This window comes from Onychostoma macrolepis, chromosome 05 (genome assembly GCF_012432095.1).
Source record: "Onychostoma macrolepis isolate SWU-2019 chromosome 05, ASM1243209v1, whole genome shotgun sequence".
NCBI lineage: Eukaryota > Metazoa > Chordata > Actinopteri > Cypriniformes > Cyprinidae > Onychostoma > Onychostoma macrolepis.
The window spans coordinates 41,063,065-41,086,023 of record NC_081159.1 but is presented as its reverse complement, the minus strand read 5'-3'; the positions used below and the strand labels follow the sequence as shown (position 1 = coordinate 41,086,023).

Sequence of the window (22,959 nt, the reverse complement as noted above, 5' to 3'; positions counted from 1 at the left end):
TTTTCCAAGTGGTACAATAGCAGAATATAATAAGATTTTGCTCTGAGAAAATGATGACCTGCCATTCTTACCCCAAGCAACTATTTCTCCTTGATCTAAGCCATACAAAATACTTTTGTAGGTATAACCTAATTTTCCAGGTTGAATTACAGCACTGGCTTGCTTTTCTAACCAATCTGGACCATTATTATTAAGTACTGGGAGTGCCACTTAAAAATAGAATTCCTTATCAATTTAAAATGTAATTTTTTAATAATTTAAAATATATATGTTACATTTGTCAAGCGATTTAAATGTTTAATGTTTAAATGTTTTTGTTATTGAATAATGGATTTTTAAGTTGAATTAAGTTGAAATATACATGTACAACTACATTTATACCAAATGTCAATTTCAAACATGATTTCAATGTTTTTTATTTATTGATTTCCTTTTTTTAAGGTGCATCCCTTGTCTTTTCTAAATGCAATTTAATATGCATATTAATTAATTGTTACTTTTAACTGCATTTTATACCAGAATTAAGCCATTTTTAATTTTATTTGTCAATTTCAAATGTGACTTCAGTATTTATTTATTTTATTATTTTTTATAAAAATAATAATCTTTTTTAAGGTGCATCTTTTGTAAATGCAGTTTGAATTTAAATATATAATATTTAATATATATAGTGGGATATACACATTGTTACATTTACCTACATTTTAATTAGGCCATTAAATTGCATCCACCAAGTCTTTTTAAAGTGCAATTTAAGTTACATTTAACTACATTTTAAACCTAAATTAAGTTTATTTTTCTTTCCTTTTTTTCTTATACATGCATGCTTTTCTTGGGCAAACAATTATAGAAAACAATCACTAATTTTGAGAATCCATCAAATGAGGGTGAATGGTCCAAATCTGTGGCGTGGGTTTTGGCTCAGTGAGAGAGAGAGAGAGAGAGAGAGAGGGGGGGGGAATAGTGAGCAGGGTTGTGATGACAGCAGCTGATCCCGTCTGAATCCCCTTGGCTAGCGCCCTGTCGGTGCCCGCTGTACCCACGCTGGCAGCAGAGCAGGCTGGTGGCTGCGGGCAACTCCTGCCAACTCACGGCCTATTGAGAGGCAGTCTTACGGACACAAATGCGAACGACAGACTTGCTGCATCAACAACAATCGACGCCCAACCCATTTCTGCTGCTGTGGACGGAATTAAACCATAAATACCCCCCAGGTCCCCTCCACTCACCCGGCACACCCTCACCTCCATACACACTCCTCGCACACACACACTCATACACACACGCTGAGAGAGAGTGGAGGGGTGAGAACTGCTGAAGGTGAAGGACGGGAGAAACAGGTAAAGATGCCTTCAGCCTTCATCTGAACTCTATCTTTTCACATGTGTGCTGGCAGAAAAAAGAAAAACTAAATGTCATTGTCATAGAAATCTGTTTTAGGATTAATTGGAGACCTAATGTAGTGAAATTGAAATTGCTATAAAAGAGAAAGAAGGTCTAGACTAATCTATTAGATCCAAACTTTTATTGCTAAAACAAGAAAGTTTACAAAATGTTTTTTTTTCTTTATTGTCGTAACTAGATCTATTGTTTTAGAGTTTAAAGCCTTTAACAAACCTTTTTGAATTTTTTTTTTACATTACGCTAATGCATCTTTCTTGAAAAGAAAAGCCACATGTTTTGATATTGTCTGTTTTGTTTTGTTTTTTTGTTTTGTCCGTCCTACCGAAAACATTTTTACAAACACAATACATATGTTACAATAATGAGCATAATAAGCCGAGTTTAATTGTGTCCCTAAGAATGTTTTTCAGTCAGTGTTTTGTTTTGTTTTGTTTCTTGTTTTGTGTTTTTTGCTTTGTTTTGCTTTGTTTTGTTTTGTTTTGTTTTGTTTTGTTTCTTGTTTTGTGTTTTTTTGCTTTGTTTTGTTTTGTTTTGTTTCTTGTTTTGTGTTTTTTGCTTTGTTTTGTTTTGTTTTGTTTTGTTTTGTTTTGAAAAACACATGTGATTGTGTCCCTTCTGAAGTTTTTTCAGTCATTGCTTTTTTGAACACACAATATATAATGTTATAATAATGAAATAATGAACATTATAAGCTTGTTTAATTGGTGTTCCCTTTGAATGTTTTTCAGTCGTTGAAATAATGTTTATTTTTATACTTCAGTTGTATAACTTGCTGCTTAAGGAATATGTTTACCTGTTTAATTTGGGGGAAACGTAAGTTGTGTTTTGTAAAAAAAAAAATATATATAATAATAATAATAATATTCATATCAGTTATAAATGTTTTGCATAATTATGCATCTTTCTTTAAAATAAATGCCTATTTTTATATATATTTTATTATCTAATGCAGTAATATTCATGTATTTATAAGTGTCCAAATGTGTTTTGTGGCCATTCACTTTAGATTAAATCTCCTATTTCCTTTTGGTTTAACATTTAATTGAAGTTATTTACTCTTCTCATGTTTTTAGCACTCACACAGCAATGGCTGGCGTGTGACCCTATTCAGAATCACTTTTTTCTCATCTCTGATGTGTGTTTGTGTGTTTGACAGGCAGAGAGATGTCAGATCAGCAGGGAGTCCCAGATCAGCAAGTCGCTGGGAAGAGCCAAGGAGGAGCAGGAGCGGTTTACAAGGTCCAAATGTGCTCATTTATACAGTTATTTTACACAGTCAAAAAGCCCAGAGGAAACACTTTTATAGCTCATGAGACTGAATGGATTTTCAGTGTTTCATTTAAGTATCAACTACAGCTTGCATTAAAGACACAACGAGTCAATAGTTGACACACGGTAAGAGTACTGAGCTATAGATGAATGTGGAGAATAAATGTCATTTGAATTTGATGAGAAAATTTGATGAGAAATATTTGAGTTTAAGGAATATTTTACCAAAACAAAAAAAATGTATTTGCTGAAAATGTACTCATCCTCAGGCCATCCAAGATGTAGATGAGTTTGTTTCTTCATCAGAACAAATTTAGAGAATTTTAGCATTCCGTCACTTGCTCAGCAGTGGATCCTCTGCAGTGAATGGGTGCCGTCAGAATGAGAGTCCAAACAGCTGATAAAAACATCACAATAATCTACAAGTAATCCACACCACTCCAGTCCATCATTTAACGTCTTGTGAAGAGAGAAGATGTGAAAAAAAAAAAGTCCTCTCTCCATAATATTGCTTTTTCCAGTGAAAAAGCCGTCTGGTCCGAATCAGAAGAGAAATCTGCACAGATCAAGCACCGTTATTATGTCTTAATGATGGATTTGTTTCTTAAAAACACACAGTTTTCCTCTTCACAAGATGTTAACTGATGGACTGGAGTGGTGTGGATTACTTGTAGATTATTATGATGTTTTTATCAGCTGTATGGACTCTCATTCTGACGGCACCCATTCACTGCAGAGGATGCATTGGCAGTGGTGGAAAGTCCAGGGTTCAGAAAGTAAAATCCTGCCATAAGTTTATTCCACTCGTGAACTCAGCCAGCTGATTTCACAAATTAGTTCTACCTCCTGGCTGAAAAACTGTGCTAATTAGCAAATCCAGATGATTGGAACAAAATACTGAGGAGGAATTTTACTTTCTGAACCTGGACTCTCCACCTCTGTCCATCGGTAAGCAAGTGATCACTTGCAAGTGACAGAATGCTAAATTTCTCCAAATCTGTTCTAATGAATAAACAAACTCAACTACATCTTTGATGGCCTGAGGATGAGTACATTTTCAATTTAGGGTGAACTATTCCTTTTATACTGAGATCTCTTGACTTCTGATTGCAGACTTTGAAATTGACAAATTTGAGCACAGTTTGAGACATTGCTGAAATCTCTTCTGACTTAATAAAGGAGACACCTGTGAGGTTACTTCTTGAGGAGAAAATTCTGAACAGCAAATGTCTCCATTTCTTGAAATTCTGAATGAAATTCTTCATTTAATGTCATTGTTGTCTAGGGGAAACAAAAGCAGAATGAAGTTCTTCATTAAAATGAATGTGACTTACACAGAAATTCTGCTCGTCTTTCATGAATGAAACCCAAACAGTTTATGACTTGAAATATGTTGAATCATCTTAACAGGCCTCACTGTTTGAGTTCGAGAACTTCCGTGGAAAAAAGGTCGAGCTGTCAGCAGAATGCAAGGACTTGATTGAGAAGAACTTGGAAAAAGTTGGATCAATCATAGTTGAGTCTTGCCCGTGAGTACATGCTTTCTACCACATGATCTACAACCACAAAAGGAGGAATGAAGAATGTTCAGACTGTTCTTGAAAGCAAAAGTTTGAATATATGCAAATTGGATTTAGGAAAAGTAGAAGGAGAATAGGAGAAGGTTTTCAGTAAGTTTTGCACACAAATGATAGCGTGATATGACTTCAGAAGATTATAATATACAACTCAATGGAATACTTATATCAGACTACTGTATATCAGTGCTTCTCAACCAGACCTTTCTTAAAATTGATAATATAATATAATTATTAATGCTATATTAAAACAATCTAACTGAAAAAAAAGCAAAAATAAAATAAAGATTTAAAGATCAAATTATATTTATTTTTCCCCTCTTACTAATATTTGTTTAGAGCATCCAGTTTTTAAAACCTCTGCAAGCACAAAATAAATTGCGATTTATTAATCTACCTATATAGTATATAATAAAACATAAATTACAGCCAGTTTCTGAATGTCATTTAGATATAGTTCTGTTATATTATATGTGGCCTTCAAGTCAAAAAGTTTAACAGCTATTTTGAAATATTTGAAATATTTTATTTGTTTACCTCAGTGTTATTATCCTTAATTAACAATAAAACTTACTTGAAATAAAATAAAAATTAACTGAAACAAAATAAAATATTGAAAAAAACATTCAGCTAGTTGGCAAGTAAAAAAATGATCATTTTCATTTACTAGATACTAAAATAACTGAGACTAAATAAACAAAAAGTTATATAAAGAAATTAAAACAACAAAATTGAATATAAAAATATACATATAAAATCTACCTCAAAATATTAACAAAACTACAATAGTACATACATGAAACTAAAATAACACTGGTTTAGTTTCATGTCATGTGACTAATAAGCAAAACAGGCGACCTGTCAACATGCAAATGTATTGTTAAATTGTTGAAATATTAACTTAAAATCACAGGAGTATTTAAGTAAATATTTACCCTAAAAATAAATATACTAAAATATATTTGAAATACATTTATTTATGCTAAGTATACTACAAATACATTTACATATTTATGTACTTAATAAAAATCCCCTGCAATTATACTTTTGGTATACTAAACTTAAAGTCTGCTAAATTGGAACGACTAATTTTGTGCTGAATGCACTTTAATTGCGCAGAAGTAGTGCTGAAGTTCAACTAAAGATATACTAAAGTATATTGGATTGTGCAAAAGTGGAACTATTGCAAGTAGACTTTAAGTACACTTTAAATGTCTTGCATTTAAAGACCAATAATATTCAAGGATCATGCAGTCCTCATCAATAGTGACATTAAAACACATTTTATGCTTAATATTAAGAAATGTGCATTGTGCACAAGTAGTACTCCAAATAAAGTTTCATTATAACTTTTATACCAGTAAGTCTCAAGCGATGTGTCAGTAAGTATATTAATAGATCTGAACTGCTTAGTTTGAAATAAATGTATTTAAAAAAATATTACATTCAAAGGGGTTCAGATGACAAAAAAAAAAAAAATCCCTGCTTTAATCAAAAGGAATCATCCATTAATTCATCCTGATCTTGATGATCTTGTCATAGATGGGTCGCCTTTGAGCAGAAGGGCTTTCTGGGAGAGCAGTTTGTTTTGGAGAAGGGAGAATATCCTCGCTGGTCCACCTGGACCAACAGCCAGAGCAGCTACTGCCTCCTGTCCATTAGACCTCTGAGAGTGGTGAGAGACACGTTCACACCTCACACCTGCTTAAAGATCTGCTCTGCTGTCATGGCCCATTGAGTCTTGTGTTTACGCTCCATAACAGGACAGTGCCGACCACAAACTACATCTGTTCGAGAACTGCAGCTTTGCCGGGAGAAAGATGGAAATCGTGGATGATGACATTCCCAGCTTGTGGGTCCACGGCTTCCAGGACCGTGTGGCCAGTGCCAAAGCTGTCAACGGAACGTGAGTTTGAGAGTTTGTTTGAGATCGCTTTCATGCTGCTGTTATCCAAAGACCATTAACTCATGAACCTTGACTTTTCAAGATGGTCTTGATCTTTGCTTCAGTCCATAGTTTTCCTGATTACAGACAGTCTGTATGTTGAAAGTCTACGTGGTCTCAAAATGGACTTCCTTAACACATCTGGTCTTGTGCACGGTTCATCAGTAAATGCTATTTGAAAGAAAAACGTTTGGGGTTAGTAAAAAAAAAAAATCTAAAGAAATAAATGCTTTTATTCAGCAAGGATGCATTAAATTGATCAAAAGTGACAGTAAAGACATTTAGAATTAAAAGGTGTACTTTTCAATCAAATGCTGTTCTTTCTATTTATCAAAGAATCTTTGATTCCACAAAAATATTAAACGGCAGTATTAATCATTATGCATTTAAACAATTTAGCATTTATAATTTTATCCCCCTTGAAAATCAAATCCACAACTTTGCTGTTCTTGGTACCATGCTCTACTGGTTAATTATTGTTAACTAAAATTAAAACTATAACCATTAAATTTCATGAAAAAAAAAGTATTATATGTATTTTATTTCAGCTAATTTCCAAGGCAACATTTCTAATTTTTGTTCTGTTTAGATTGATGTAAAATAACTAAAAGTAAAAACTAAAACTTAATAAAAAATAACTATATAGACATATTTTAAATAAAAAGTGAAAATGACAAAAATATTAAATTTAGTCAAATTTTTACTAAAATTAAAATACGTATAATATAAGATAAAACACAACTGCTTAATGCAATATTATATATTCTTTATATTATATAAGAATATAGAATATAAAATAGAAGAAAATATATGAAAAGAAAATATAGCAATAAAATATAATTCAAAATATTAACAAAAAAGTAATTAGTTAGTATACTTTACGTTTAATAAAGGTTACATCAATAATAACAAATAACGAACAATAAAAAAAAACAAAAAAAGAACATTAGAAAAAGTATGTCAATCCAAAACAAACTCAAATCTGACTCCATTCTTACAAAAAAATAGCTACTTTATCCAATCATAAAAAAATCTGGTGTTTTTTTGTTTGTTTTTTTTCTTGTTAAATATCATTTTTTACATGACAAAACTAAATTAGATTGAATTCAAATGCTGTTTCATGTTGACTTTTAGTACAGCAAGCAAATCTACAACAATTAGTGTCTTCCATTTTCATTTTTATTCATGCAGAGATAACTTAAATTCATTTCTTATTTAAAAGTTCATCAATTTTAAAACAAAGTTGTTGGTTTTTTTTATTGTTGTTTTGGTTCCATTAAGAACCTTGGAAAAAGGTTCTTTATAATGGAAAAAGGTTCTTTAGATTATACTGATCACTGGAATGTTCTTTGGGGAGCCAAAAATGGTTCTTTACTGACATTGATGCATCCATAGAACCTTTCCATTGCACAAAACAACTTTTAAAGATTATTCAGATTATTAAAACATGAATTAGAAACAAAAGTGTTTTTTTTTTCAAGAACTGATCACTGAAAGGTTCTTCAGGAAACCAAAAATGGTCATCGATGCATTGCTTTTAAGAGTGTAGATATCCTAAAAAAGGTACTTAATGTTTTCTGACATTGTTTCCGCACTCCGATCTCTTTCCTCAGGTGGGTGGGCTACATGTACCCTGGCTACCGTGGGCGTCAGTTCGTGTTTGAACATGGCGAATACAAACACTGGAACGACTGGGGTGCCACAGAACCACAGCTGCAGTCCGTCCGACGTGTGCGGGACATGCAGTGGCACAAACGGGGCTGCTTCACCGTCCCCGACCCGGCTCCCAAACCCAATCCCAATCCCAACCCTAATCCCAACCCAAACCCCAACCCCGCTCCCAATCCAGCCCCCGCCCCCGCTCCTGCCCCCGCTCCAGCTCCCGCTCCCGCTGCCCCATCCGCCACGGCGGCCAGCAGCTGAAGGAGACCGGCCAGCCCTGCCGATGACCTCTGCCCTGCGCCTGCTCAGAGGACCATGAAGAAAGCTCGAAAGCAAAAGTGACTGCCTTGCCTCTTGTGTGTCTGTCACTGGAAATAAAGGCCTTGGCCCCATGCTTTGATCTCTGACCTTTGGCTTGTGTCTGATTTGATTGATACAACACTTATCTGATACAGTAAAAAATACAGTAAAATCAGTGATAATGTTAAATATTATTACAATTCAAAATAACTGTTTTTAATCGATTCCAGTGATGCAAAGCTGAAATATCAATGTTGAAAACGATTTTTGTGGAAACTGTGACACATTTTTTCTGGATTCTTTAAAGTTCAAAAGAAAAACATAAATCATATGTGACATTATAACTGTCTTTATTCTCAGTTTAATGTCGATTTAATGCATTCTTGCTGAATAAAAAGTATTAATTTCCCCAAATTTGTAAAGGTAGTGTAACAATAAAAGATAATATTTTTTTTTTTTTTTTTTTTTTTTTTTAAGGAAGGAAATCCATAAGGAAGGAAATTCTAGGTCTGAAGTAATCGTTCTGAACTATTTGCAAATAATATTTTAATATATGCACATGCACTTAAAGTACATTTCTAGTCTCGTCTAGATTAGGAACTACACGAATCACCAATTCTCAATTCAAAATGGCCATATTTACAAAAAAAAGCTCGGCTAGTTTGCATCAGCATTAAGCATCAATAAGCAGTTGTCAAACATTGAATATTTCACTACTTCCATCTTACCTACTTTGATCTGATTGGCCATCTCAATCACTTTGACATTGACGAGTGCTGTTAGACAGCTAAAACAGACCAGACCAGACTAAAATTGTAGCATAAATTATAAACCTTTTTCTCATCATGTGCACCTCATGCACGATTGGTGCATAATTACAAGTGCACAAAATGCTTTATTCATTTATTTTTAAACCATGCCTCCTTAAAAGTCAACATGACACAGGCTAATACTTTTTTCATAACCTAAAACTTACAACACCAGCCATATTTACTCTTTCTTCCCCTCCAATCATCTCCGTTGTTATCTGCTCATGAATAGGCCTGCATCAGATATTTGAAGTTGTCTATATTTTTGAAATCCTCACAGTTTTTCTAAATAGGCCAACTATGGTCCATATCGGCGTGCATATGTGTGTACTTCTCTTTATTTCCTTTCATCCTCTGTATGTCTTTCCTGTCTCTTTGTAAGTCGTTGGCTCTTGGCAGGAGTTCAGCTGAGTCATGTGAACGCAGAACAAAGCGTGGCAGCCTCCAAAAATGACAACTAATGAAATAACTCTAGTCTGATGTGGGCAGGCCAGGGCTGGGCTTTGGCTTGGCATGGTTTGGCATTGCTGTCACGAATGATGATGAAACAAATATGGCAAGCTTCCACTGCTGGTCCAAATCGCCTATCCATGGCATACCGATGAGGCTACCAAAGCAGACTAGGCCTTTCTATGCCTCGCCAAACTGGCAGATTTTGGTGAGGAAAACACAACTGAGACTCTAAACTCTGATATAATCAGTGTAGATGTCGAACTGTCTAAATATTTTGCAAGCTACTGTGAATCTCACATTATTGTGCAACAGATAATTAGGAAATCTAACATTTTGCAGATTAGTGGTAAACTAAAGCAGCTTCAGTTTAGTTTAAAATATAAAATAATTATTTTTATTATTATTTTTAACAGCTAATGATTACATTTTTCATTTAAAATTGTAATAATAAAAATAATTATAATTTAAATAATTTAATTGAATTATGAATTTTTACAAATTATTTTTAAATTGAATTATTATTTTTATTAATAATTTAGTAATTATTGTTTAAACTGTATGATTCATTTTTATTTTATTGTTATTAATTGTAATAATTATTATTATTAATTGTTTATTATTAATTGTAAGATTTTATCTAATTATTTTAAGCGCTAATAATGTTTTTAATTGAATAACTATTTTTACTAATTGCTAATGATTTTTTTAAAATTGCATTATTATTCTTTTGTACTTATTTTTAATTCTTTTTCAAATTATTATTTTTAGAAATTGTTATTAAAACTAATCATGGTTTCTCTTTTATACACTGAACAATGGCATAGGATTTCATTTGAATCAATTTTCATTCAGAAATTGCTAGTAAACTTCGCTAAAAAAACGGCAAATAACATGAAAACCTAAAAAACATGAACATTTTAAGTAGAAAGCTTGAAATAGAATTTTCTTGTAAAACATACTCTGATAATCTTTGTTTGTTTGTTTCACAACTTTGAAAACGATCATTTTTACAGTATATTTGAAGGTCTTATTCTTATTCCAGACTGCAGAAACCAGGCATGTTTAATTCAAGCCATGAGCAATCAAAGCTAAATATCTTACTATGTGACATAAAGCCGAATTTTCCATCCATTTATTTTGACGTATTAGCTTGTAAAAGACAATTATTTTCTCTCTATAACAGTTTGTAGACGGTGCTGCAAACAACCTCACTGGAAAACAGAACAGATGTTTGATGTTTATTCAATCGAGATTTTAAATAATTGCATTCTTTCTAACGTGTGTCAGTTCAGTTGCCGGATTTAAGAGGTAGCAGTTCCTAAAAACAGCAGAACAACAGAAACATGTCACAATATGAAATTCGATTGTACAATCAAACGATGTTTTGACAAGTTTCCCCAAGGGCTTTCAATAACCCTATTCTTTCATTGTTCATTTGTACGTTTCCTTTCTTCTGTCTGTCTGAGAAGGTTCACATCGATCCAGGTCATTGCGTAGATGTTTTTGTGAAGCCAGTCAGCTGCGCTCTGGTGCTTGAAATGTTTTGTTACTCATCCAGTTGGCTTCAGCAGTTGTGAAATTATGAGATTTCCTGGCATTACAAATAATATGATGTCATTAGAGTTTCTTCTGCTTTGTATTCGGATCTTTGCCGTCCTGAAAACAGTGTTGAGAAGTGTCTATAGGCCTTTATTAGAGTCTTTCTGCAAAACATATCGATGAGGTACCAAACTAGGCCTTTCTGTGCCTCGCCAAACTAGTGCAGGCAGATTTTGGTGAGGAAAACACAGCTGTGACTCTAAACTATGATATAAACAGTGTCGAAATATTTTGCAAGCTACTGTGAATCTCACTTTATTGTGCAACAGATAATTACCGATAAAATCTAACATTTTGTAGATTGACTAAAACTGTAACTTAACCAGCTTCATTTTGGTTTTTAATGATTTTTTAATCATTATTTCTAATTGCTAATAATCGTTTTTAAATGATTTTTAACTGCTAATTGAATTATTGTTTTGTACTAATTATTTGTAATTATTGTTAAAACTAACTGTTTTTTAGAATTGACTTTAAAACAATTTTATTCAGAAATTGCTAGTAAATTCATTTAAAAAACTGAAATTTTGAAGTAGAAAAACTGAAATAGTATTTTCTAGTCAAATGTAATTCTGTAATCTTTGTTTTTCTTTCTTATTTTACATCCAATTTTATGTTAGTCTGATGAAATAATGACAGAAAAAGGGAAATACTGCTCTAAACCAGTCAACATTTGCTTCATATGTTTGTGGAAACAGTGAATAGAAAGTTCAGAAGAACCGCATTTAAACAAAATACAAATGTTTAATATTATAGATGCCTTTACTGTCACTTTTGATGAATTTAATGCACAAGTATTCATTTAAAAAAATAATAATAATCCTACTGACCCTATAAACTTTTGAATAGTAGATATTACATCCCAAATATATGCTATTTCTAAGATGCTTGATGAAATTAAATAATTAATTGCATAAAAGAAAGCAGTTACTGTTATAAGTAGTAAATCCAGCTGTAATTCTTGAAGTGTGCTTGTTTTGGAGAGAAGGAATAGCCCAGGTAAACACAGATGTCCTTACATTCCTCACACGGTTCCCCCGCAGCGCTGTGACCGCCGCTCACTTCACCATGGACATGAACGTGTGAATTTAGAGTGTGTTCAGTAGATTCCCAAAGAGCCTGAAGCTTTCAGCAGCCTGTTCACAGCTGTTGAAACATGGGATATCCCAGTGTCTAATGATAGCCAACAGCTCCCCGCAACGGAGCCGCACACCAACACACACAGTCTTCACCCTCAACACAACAGAAAGCACTAAAGATGATCAAATGAGTCAGTCTGATATTCGCTGTATAGCCTATCTGTGGTCATTACTGTAATTGTGCACTGCATGATCCACCATAAGAACATGCTGAAGCTGTTGTGCAGTGCTGACTCTGATGACTTGATCACTGTGTAATGTATAGGCTCACGTGGCACTGCGTGTGTGCTATTAATGCTGTCTAAATAAGCTAAACACTTGGGAAAGCAAAGACAGCTTCACACAACTGCTTCATCAAACGCATATCATTGACTTCATGCAGATACTGTACAAATGCATTACTTCAGTCAAATGATGTTTCCAATAATATTTTGTAATAAAAAAAAATGCTAACTCAATTTGGATGTATTTATTATAAAGTGTATTCACACACACTTCTTCTAAATAAATGTTTTATTTATTTTTGTTTATTTATGATTCATTTATATATGATTCTATTTTATATTTGGTTATTATTATTATTACCATTATCATCGTTTGCATATTATTGCATGTTTGCAGATAATTGCATGTATTTGCATATCATTTTAATAACTGCATTATTACAATAAATATTATAAATTGTATTATTATTTTATTGCAGTATTTATATATTATTTAAATATTTAATGTTATATTATTACATATTATATGGAATAATTTATTACCATGTATTTTTTGAATATTTTTATTATAAAATTAACTATTAGTACCCATTATTACTCATTATTATATAGTCTTAAGTAGGATATGTATATTTGTAGCAATAGCCAAAAATACATTGTATTGGTCAAATGCCAAAAATCATTAGGATATTAAGTAAAGATCATGTTCCATGAAGATATTTTATAAATGTCCTACCATAAATATATCAAAACTTATTTTTTGATTAGTATTGTGCATTGCTAAGAACTTCATTTGGACAACTTTAAAGGTGATTTTCTCAATATTTTGATTTTTTTGCACCCTCAGATTTTCAAATAGTTGTATCTCGGCCAAATATTGTCCTATCCAAATAAATCATACATCAGTCATCAAAGTTTATTTATTCAGCTTTCAGATTATATATACATTTCAATTTTGAAAAATTGACCCTTATGACTGGTTTTGTGGTCACATATACAGTATTATATTTAATTTAAATATAATTACTTTTAGTATTTCATACATAAATATTATATTATATATTACAAGTAGGCCTAATATTTTATTACAATGTTTATATTCTTTTTATAAATCAATTAAATATTAGCACACATTATTAGGCTATAATTTTTTTTAATATTTACTAAATTAATTGAGTGTGTGTGCAATAACTAATAGTAGGCCTATTATTAAATGAAATGTTAGCACCAATTATAATAATTTGTATATTTTCGGTTATTATGGGTTTGCAATAATTTTGTCATCTTTTCGTAGTTTGGACGCTTTTCATAATCCCTCTCTGTAGGTCAGTGAGCGAGCGCTGCGCATGCTCGACTCACCTCGGGCTCGCGCAGCTCGTGCACTTGAGTTAAAAACTTCTCCGCGTGCGATTGCGGAGCGCGCACGAGACACGAAACATCGCCGCGCAGTAAATCACGGGCTCCTGCTCCCGTTCCCGAGTCAGAACCACCGCGAAACATGGACGACTTAGGTGAGTGTGACCCGCTTTGACGTTTAACATCGGATAATCGTGAAAGCAGAAGTTTGACGCGACGCTAGAGCGCGGGATTGACGCTTTAGAAGCGGATGGAGCGCGGAGCCGATGCCAACGTCAGCGAGACTGCAGCAAGACGCTGGAAAACGCACGCTAGCGCCGCTGGACGCCTGTTTAGAGCTGCTCTTAAGCTTTATATTCTTGTATTCCAGCTGTTTTGGTGTTGTGTGCTGATGCTGCAGTGTTGCAGGACTCGGATTGATTCCTTCTTTACAGCTGCTTCCCTTGCAACGCTGTGTGATTAATATCAGACCCTTACTAGCGCAAAACCGCTTTGAGCTTTATATTTGTCCTTAAATGCAGAAGTGTAGAGCATACTTTTGTTGCTAATTGTTGTGCATAGTTCCCGTCTGGTTGATTTTTAGTGCAACTTCTTCAATGTGTCAACAAAACAACATTGTGTCATTTTGCACCCGACCTCAAAACTTCACAAATATACGCAGCTAAAACTTTCTGTTGGTTTTGATAGTGTGCATGTGATTGCATTGGCTTTAATGGAGGAATCGGCACACATGGGTTGCCAGGACGCTTTTATTTCAAAACTAGTAGTTGTTATTGTTGGCAATTAACTAGTAGTGGCGTACTGTAAAACAGTTGATCCCACAATCTTCAGCTTGATGTTGTAACTTGTTGACTTGTTGCCCAAGGCAATGAGAAAATGAGCCTAATCTAAGTCTAACTCATCTCAGTACTACTGCCTTGAGGCTGTTGAGTGGAGTTTTCATGAGTGACATGTTGTTTAGTGAAGTTATTTTCGTTCATCTCTGACGATAAATCGCAAGCATTTGTTTAGCTCAGAGAGTTTAGACATTAATGTGGGAGCAGGGTCAGAAATTAACCAGGACTGGTGGCTAAAATACCAAAATTAAACTAACAAAATGGCCTTAGATATGGTGCATTCCTCTTTTTATTTGGTATTTGTGGACTTTTAGCATTTGACAGATTTAATTACATTTTTATCTAGGCTTGTCTAGTGTTGGCTTTAGTGCCTTTGCTGACAGGTATTTGCATTCACTTTATTAGAAATTAGTTTGAAAGGAGTACAGTAAGTTTGAGATTAATGGACGACAATGGAAAAATGCACTCATAAATGTAAAAGTTGCCATTGAAAATGAATATTGTCCCTTAATTAAGTTCATTTCTGATGCTGCGTGGAGAGTAAACCAGTTAATGTGTATTTAGTGCTGTACTTCAACTTTACACATCAGATTAGACTGTTGTATGTTAGAACAGTCTTAAAGCATGTATATGTGAGATTTCTATCTGAGGGAATGCTAGCAAGATGTCTTTATTGACGAAAGCTAGATTGATTTTTTCCCAGTCTGAATAGATTCAATCCAATTACAGGTTCTGAATGAAATGTGTAATTCCCTTCTCAATGATAGCGTTTAATGCTGAAACTGTGCAGGTCTTTAACTTTGTCGGAGACCATATTTTTTGCAGTGGTGTGTTATTTGAAGGAATAAGGACATGAATGGTTTAAGTATTTAAGGGAATAAAGAAATAGAAAGAAAAACTGTAAAAGAACTAGAATGTATTATAAAATAATCAAATATGCAAAGTTTTATTTTAAAATATGCACACGTTCACTCTTAATCGCATCCCTAATTTGTCAAAAACGACTCTACTAGCCTAATATTTCTATTGTAAAACAGTTGTCAATTTTGAAATGTTTAGTTACATCTTACCTTGCTCTCTTTCATGGTTAAAACTATGCTGGAATTCATTTTTAGCTTATGTCAATGGTAAAGCAAGAAGAATGTCAAATATTGAACATTTGTCTATTTCTAATTATTGATGGGGAAAATGTCTGTTCTGGTTATGGACCTGTGCAAGTATGCATCCTCAAATGCTTCACAAGGTTGATTTTGTGCCATTGTTGCATTCTGAAATGCATCACACCTCATAACTCAACAGAAGTATGCATTGCGTTCTCAACATGCCTCAACATTTAGGCTGAAGAAAACTGTCGGATGCATTGATTAAAATGACTAGTCTGCTATATAACAGATTTTATGATCTGCACCACTGTCTTGTTTATTCAAATAGAACTTTTCTTCAGGTTTAGCTTAATTGGATATTTTTTTCCCAGACTGAGATTTTTACACAACAACTTTTTATTCCAGTTTTGGCTGCATGTAGATGTACTGTAGCCATTGTCTCATGTTCAGTGTGTTTCACTAGAGCAGGTTTGGGTGTCGTATTGCAACTACAGAGTCTTGCATGAGCTAATCGTCATGTGATTTTAGACAGGAAGAATTATTTTCATGAAATGACTCAAGATGCTGGGCAAAGCTTCAGTCTTTCAAACACACAAACCTATATTTAGCAGTGATATGTGTCATCCTAACAGCGCTTTAGTGTCCGTCTCGTTGTAAACCGTCTGTTCTCTTGCTGATCACAGGAGCCGTCTAAACTCCGTAATGGAGATTGGCATAAATGGGACACCATATCAAGTGACTTTTCATTGCAAGACTTTGCTGAAACTGGATTAAATCATCCAAATTTCAGAAACTTCCCTGGCAAAGCTTTTGGGGTTTGTTAATGTGTACTATTTAATAATTAACTCATGAAACCACATTAAGATCCCAATATCTCTGGAACTGAACCATATGGTGCCTAAAAATTAAGATGGCAAAAGAAAAGCTTGTTAAGAGCCAGCATCCAAAAGGATATTGAGATTTCTTTAATATTTCTTGAGTTACAAGCATTCAGACTTAAAGTAGTTACCCCCTCCAATTTTGTTCCAAATCTCAGGTGAAAATTGTCATTTTGACCCACAAAATAGTGGATTATTCTGTAAATATACATCCATGACATTTAATATTTTGGCTTTCATCACTATTTGTTCGTCTTTCTAATAAGTTACTAATGGAGCCACATTAAAATCCCAGTATCTTAAAAAAAAGGTCTTTAAAATAAGGATATCAAAAGAAAGGTTTGGTAAGAACCAACATCCTAAAGGATATTAAGATATCTTTTATACTTTTTGAGTTACAAGCATTCAGACTTTGTATAGCAATAGAGATGTGCGGATCTTTGTTATTGAGTTCAATTGCTTTTGTTCTCTGCAAATTGTGCACAATAAGACCAAGAGTGTGCATGAAGTAAGTAAGTAGGCTTATGTTGACTTCAGTGCACTTTCACCTCATCTCATCAAGCCCGCATCGACTGTGTCCTAAATGGCACACAAACAGTGGTGTCTTTCTCCTCGGCAGTGGAGCGTAGATCGAGGCAGACATTGAGATCGCAGGTGTGAGCGTTTTTTTTAGCTCCTGTAACCATAAGCCTGCATGGGCTGTGGAGGACCGCTTGAACCTAAAAAACTTATACACCAGCGTCAAACAAATCTGTCTGTGTGTGTCTCTTAGTGTCTGATTCTGATTCTGATTCATTGTAGCTAATCAGATTACACAACCGTTCGGATATTAGGAGTATTTAAGTTTTTTATTTTATTTTTTTACATTTTTTTGAAAGTAGTCTTATATGCTCAACAAGGCTGCATTTATTTGATAAAAATATGATTTGATATTAAAATTCTTTTTGTTTGAATATATTTTAAAATGTAATTTATTCCTGTGATCAAAGCTGGATTTTCTGCATCGTTACTCGAGTCTTCAGCTTTAGAAACATATCTTATTACTATCAATGTTGAAAACAGCTTCATATTTTTGTGGAAACAGTGAAACATTTTCTTTTAAATCTTTGATTAATCGAAAGTTCAAAAGAACAGCATTTATGTGAAATAGAATCTTTTGTAACATCATAAATGTCTTTTCTGTCACTTTTGATCACTTTAATATATCCTTGCTGAATTGCAAATTCATTTTTCAAAATACTGACCCAAACATTTAAACGGTAATGCATGTACATTAGTGTAAGTGTACTTTACATTACTTTACTTTACAGCTATACTTACTAAATAAATAACTAAAAAGCCATAAAACGTCTCGGGTTACTTGTTACTCCATGTTCTCTGAGTAGGGAACGAGACGCTGTGTAGCTATGACGCAATGGGAATGCTCTCTGGGTGTGCCGATTGTCTGAAGCCCGTATAGAATCATGCCAATTCATTGGCTGATGGTGCGGATGCCTTCTTCGACATTCTTACAGTGCCATCCTTACACTGGCGAACACGCCATCTGCTCCTCAGATTTCTCTGCTGAAAAAGGCCACTTGTCGGCAGCGCGAGGAGCTTGGCAGCGGACGCAGCGTCTCGTTCCCTACTCCGAGAACATAGGTTACAAAGTAAACCGAGACGTTCTCTTTCATAGGTTCACTCGACGCTGCGTAGCTATGACGCAATAAGACGATATACAAAACATGCCAAGCTAAAGCGCTGCCGTATCTGGCCCGATGATGAACCAGATAGCATCTACGGCCGGAACCAGGAGCCATGTCAAGATCCAAATTATAAAACCCGATAAAAGTGAACGGAGAGGAACGTCCTGCCACTATACAAATATCCTCTAGGGGGACAACTCTAAAAGGAGCTTGAGAGGAAGCCTGGTAGAGTGTGCCCAAACGCTGAGAGGTGAAGAAAGACTGCGCACCTTGTAAGCCAGCGAAATGGCTTCCCTCACCCCATGACAAATTGTGGCAAGCCCACGGCGGCCAGCACCAAAGCATACTAACAGCTGAGGAGATTTTCTCCAATGGCTAAGAGCGCTTCTCATAGAGCTTCAAAGCTCAGACAGGGCAGAGCATGTGAAGTCTCTCATCCTCACCTGAAGCAAAAGGAAGAGGATAGAAAGAGTGATAGGTAACCACCTGAGAGCGAAATGATGTAGACAAAACCTTGTTTTGGATCATAACCTGGCCTGTGTTGTAAAGTTACTTAACCAGACCAGGGGCAAAGTCCATACACATCTCGCTGACAGAGAGAGCTTGCAAATCCCCAACTTGGCTTCCATTAAGCCCTCCAGGATGACTGATAAGTCCCAGGAAGGAGCTCCAAGGGGCGTGCTGGCCTCAGCCGCCTAACCCCATGCATAAACGCGGAAACCAACCAATGTCTCCCCAAGGGGACGTCATCCACTCTCTCTGAGTGGCAACGGCCACAACATAAACTCTCAGGGTAGTAGCAACCGCTCACGCCGCAAGCTTTTCTTGCAGGAACTCCAGCACTGGACCTATAGGGCAGCTGACTGGGTCCACTGCATGGGCTAAACATCGTGACTCAACTTTCCACTTGTAGGAATATTTCAGCTTCCCCGTGGAAAGGGCTCTGGCACTAGCAATGGTCTCCTGAACATCTGCAGGAAGACTAGAAATCAAAGCTGGTGGCCTTAGAAGGGCCATACCCACAGCTTACAGATCTCAGGTTGAGGGTGCCTAGATCTTGCCCTGAAGCTGAGACAGCAGATCTTCTCTGATCGGAATCTCCCACGGAAGGCGATCCAGAAGAGAAATCAGCTCCGAGAACCACATCTGGGATGGCCAGAACTGGGCTACGAGCAGGAGACGAACCCCGCTCTCCTTCACCCTGCACAGGACTGCCGGAATCAGCTTGTTACAGGAGGAAACGCATACAGTCTCGGGTTCGGCTACGGGTGAGTGAAAGCATCTATGCCCAGAGTACTCGGGAACGTACTGGGGAACTCGGGGAGAACCAAAGTGGGCATTGGGACGACTCTTGCGATGCAAAGAGGTCCACCTCCGCCCTGCCGAACAAGTCCTAAATCTGGGCTACCGTTTGGTGGTTCAGCATCCATTCCCCCAATCTGAGCTTCTGTCTCGACAGAAAATCGGCTGCGGAGCACAGACCATCTCAGCATGCCTTGGGCCCAAAGAAGACAGCGCACATGCCTGTCCAGGGTGCGCGACCGTGAACCTCCTTGATGGTATATGAGAAATTACAGCCATACTGTCCGTCCTGACAATCACTTGACACCCCCTATAGTGAGGGGAGAAGTGTATCAGTTGCCAGAGAGACGGCTCACCGCTCCAGGCTGTTTATGTGCCAAGAGAAGAACTCCCCCGTTCAAACTCCACACGCTGGTCTGTCCTCAAAGACCACCCCAGTCCGTCAAACAGTCGTCTGTCGTAGCCATTTGGCGACGGTAACAGCGCTTATACTGACCCCTCTCAGAAGAAAGAGGGGTCCCACCATATTTAAAGGCGCGATAAGCAACTGCGTGACACCTTTAATAAGCGAAAAGCTGGTCCTATCGAGCAGCTGACTGGGTCCACTGCATGGGCTAAACATCGTGACTCAACTTTCCACTTGTAGGAATATTTCAGCTTCCCGTGGAAAGGGCTCTGGCACTAGCAATGGTCTCCTGAACATCTGCAGGAAGACTAGAAATCAAAGCTGGTGGCCTTAGAAGGGCCATACCCACAGCTTACAGATCTCAGGTTGAGGGTGCCTAGATCTTGCCCTGAAGCTGAGACAGCAGATCTTCTCTGATCGGAATCTCCCACGGAAGGCGATCCAGAAGAGAAATCAGCTCCGAGAACCACATCTGGGATGGCCAGAACTGGGCTACGAGCAGGAGACGAACCCCGCTCTCCTTCACCCTGCACAGGACTGCCGGAATCAGCTTGTTACAGGAGGAAACGCATACAGTCTCGGGTTCGGCTACGGGTGAGTGAAAGCATCTATGCCCAGAGTACTCGGGAACGTACTGGGGAACTCGGGGAGAACCAAAGTGGGCATTGGGACGACTCTTGCGATGCAAAGAGGTCCACCTCCGCCCTGCCGAACAAGTCCTAAATCTGGGCTACCGTTTGGTGGTTCAGCATCCATTCCCCCAATCTGAGCTTCTGTCTCGACAGAAAATCGGCTGCGGAGCACAGACCATCTCAGCATGCCTTGGGCCCAAAGAAGACAGCGCACATGCCTGTCCAGGGTGCGCGACCGTGAACCTCCTTGATGGTATATGAGAAATTACAGCCATACTGTCCGTCCTGACAATCACTTGACACCCCCTATAGTGAGGGGAGAAGTGTATCAGTTGCCAGAGAGACGGCTCACCGCTCCAGGCTGTTTATGTGCCAAGAGAAGAACTCCCCCGTTCAAACTCCGCACGCTGGTCTGTCCTCAAAGACCACCCCAGTCCGTCAAACAGTCGTCTGTCGTAGCCATTTGGCGACGGTAACAGCGCTTATACTGACCCCTCTCAGAAGAAAGAGGGGGTCCCACCATATTTAAAGGGCGCGATAAGCAACTGCGTGACACCTTTAATAAGCGAAAAGCTGGTCCTATCGAGCAGATCCCTAAATATTTCATCCACCAAAGGAACGGCCCCATTTGAAGCAGCCCCAGGGGGCAACACCATGGCAGCTGTGGCCATAAGGCCCAAAAGCCTGCAACAAGTGCGCACAAAAACATGATGGCCTAGCTTGAAGTGGGCCAAGCATGCGTTGAGGCTGGAAATCCGGGCAGGAGCCAGACGGGCCTGCATCTGAATGGAATCCAAGTGAACCCCCAAAAAAACAGTCTGTTGTGAGAGGGTGAGAGCGTTCTTTTTGCCGTTCGTTCTGAGGCCAAGAAGTGCTCACAGAAAAATGATGGCCTAGCTTGAAGCGGGCCAAGCATGTGTTGAGGCTGGAAATCTGGGCAGGGGCCTGCATCTGAACGGAATCCAAGCGAACCCTCAAGAAACAGTCAGATGTGAGGGAGGTCAGAACTTCCCTCTAGCGTTCTTCTTAGGCCAAGAAACAGAATGCGTTGAAGGAGAACAACCCTGTGGTAACTCACTAATTCCCTGGAGTGGGCTAAAATGAGCCAAACGTCCAGGTAATTGAGTATACGGATGCCCTGGAGCCTCCACAGAGCCAGAGCAGCATCCATGTACTAGTGATAATCCTTGGTGCCAAGGCCAGGCCAAATGGAAGAACCTTGTACTGGTAGGCCTTTCCCCCAAAGGCAAACCTGAGGAACTTACTGTGTCTCCGAGCGACCTGTGTGGGGTGCCGAGATGGTCCGGAGGGGAAATCATCCTCTACCGCGCAGGAGAACCTCTGGCGTCCTGATGCAGGATTAGGAAGTGCACAGGGACCGATGTGAGGGCCTGGTCTGTGACTGGTACAGGGTCTGCTGGCTCTGAGTCCAATCACATGAGCAGCAGGTGACAAAGAATAGGTGGTAAGGGAAGCAGCTTGATGCGTCTCCCACTCCCCATGTCAAAAGAGAGTGAGACTGAACGATTACCGCACACCGAAACGCACTGGTGGCGGATGTGACGAACCCGAATGAGAAGAGCATGTTAGAAACGGGCAGAAATGTATGAACGGTCTGTCCCTGCTCGCCGAAATTTGTGAAGAATAACACAGAAAAATCCGTTTGAACAGCAACCAGTGTGTTATAATAAGAAATACACTAAAATAATATAGTAAGACCAATTGCAACATAAAAGCAGCAAAATGAGTGGTAAGTAAGTTGGAAAGGGCTTTAGTTATTTATTTATTTTTTTTGTAAGTAAGGCGGGCGGAAAATGGCTGCTTCCAGGATCTGGAAAATTCATGATACAGATCGCTGAAGAAGGGCAGCTTTCTTCACGCAGGCCTCGAATTTAGGCCGGTCAGAAACCGCTGGTTGAGTTTTGACGACTGGGATTTGTGGGGCCAATCAAAAGAGAGCTTCTCTGAGGTGCGCGCCAGCACGTCTGCAAGCTCGGAGTAGGCCGTGGAAGGCTGAGTCAAATGCTGCGGTGTACAAAGATTTTTCTAGTCCAGAAGAAATTGTTTTGCATGCCTCTGGGCTAGAGCATAAACAATCATACGAGAATGTCAACCCGCGAATCTGTGTGCTCTGGCGAGAGAGGGAGAGAAAGGGCGAGGCCCATCTGCTCACTCTCCATCGCCTCGAGCTCCACATCTGAACCCCAGGCCGCGGATTCACTGAGGGCCTAGGACGCTTCCGGAGCGCAACGGGGAAAGACGGATGACTTAAACAGAATTTACATATAGAAGCGCTGTAAACCACATCGCGCGTTTGTGAAAATCCCACACATAAGTTAACACGTTTACCGTGTGGGTCGTTTCTTGCAATGAAGCGAGA

The 22,959-nt window shown here is 37.5% G+C and overlaps 2 protein-coding genes across 3 annotated transcripts in view; both read left to right on the top strand.

Annotated features, from left to right (window-relative positions):
* The first annotated feature begins 1,258 nt into the window (after positions 1–1,258).
* crybb3 (crystallin, beta B3) lies at positions 1,259–8,443 on the top strand. Its single transcript, XM_058776286.1, has 6 exons — positions 1,259–1,340; positions 2,561–2,643; positions 4,084–4,202; positions 5,793–5,925; positions 6,014–6,156; positions 7,809–8,443. The coding sequence occupies exons 2-6, from the start codon at positions 2,569–2,571 to the stop codon at positions 8,116–8,118; spliced, it is 780 nt and encodes a 259-aa protein (XP_058632269.1). The 5' UTR covers positions 1,259–1,340; positions 2,561–2,568; the 3' UTR covers positions 8,119–8,443.
* Positions 8,444–13,720: 5,277 nt separating this feature from the next.
* Positions 13,721–22,959, top strand: part of pxna (paxillin a) — a 44,490-nt gene continuing 35,251 nt past the window's right edge. The window contains exon 1 of one of the 2 annotated variants that reach the window (XM_058776284.1): positions 13,721–13,892. In XM_058776284.1, the coding sequence (XP_058632267.1) occupies positions 13,880–13,892 (13 nt within the window). In that variant the 5' untranslated portion in view covers positions 13,721–13,879. The remainder of the gene's footprint in view (positions 13,893–22,959) is intronic. The other variant, XM_058776285.1, reaches the window with a different exon arrangement.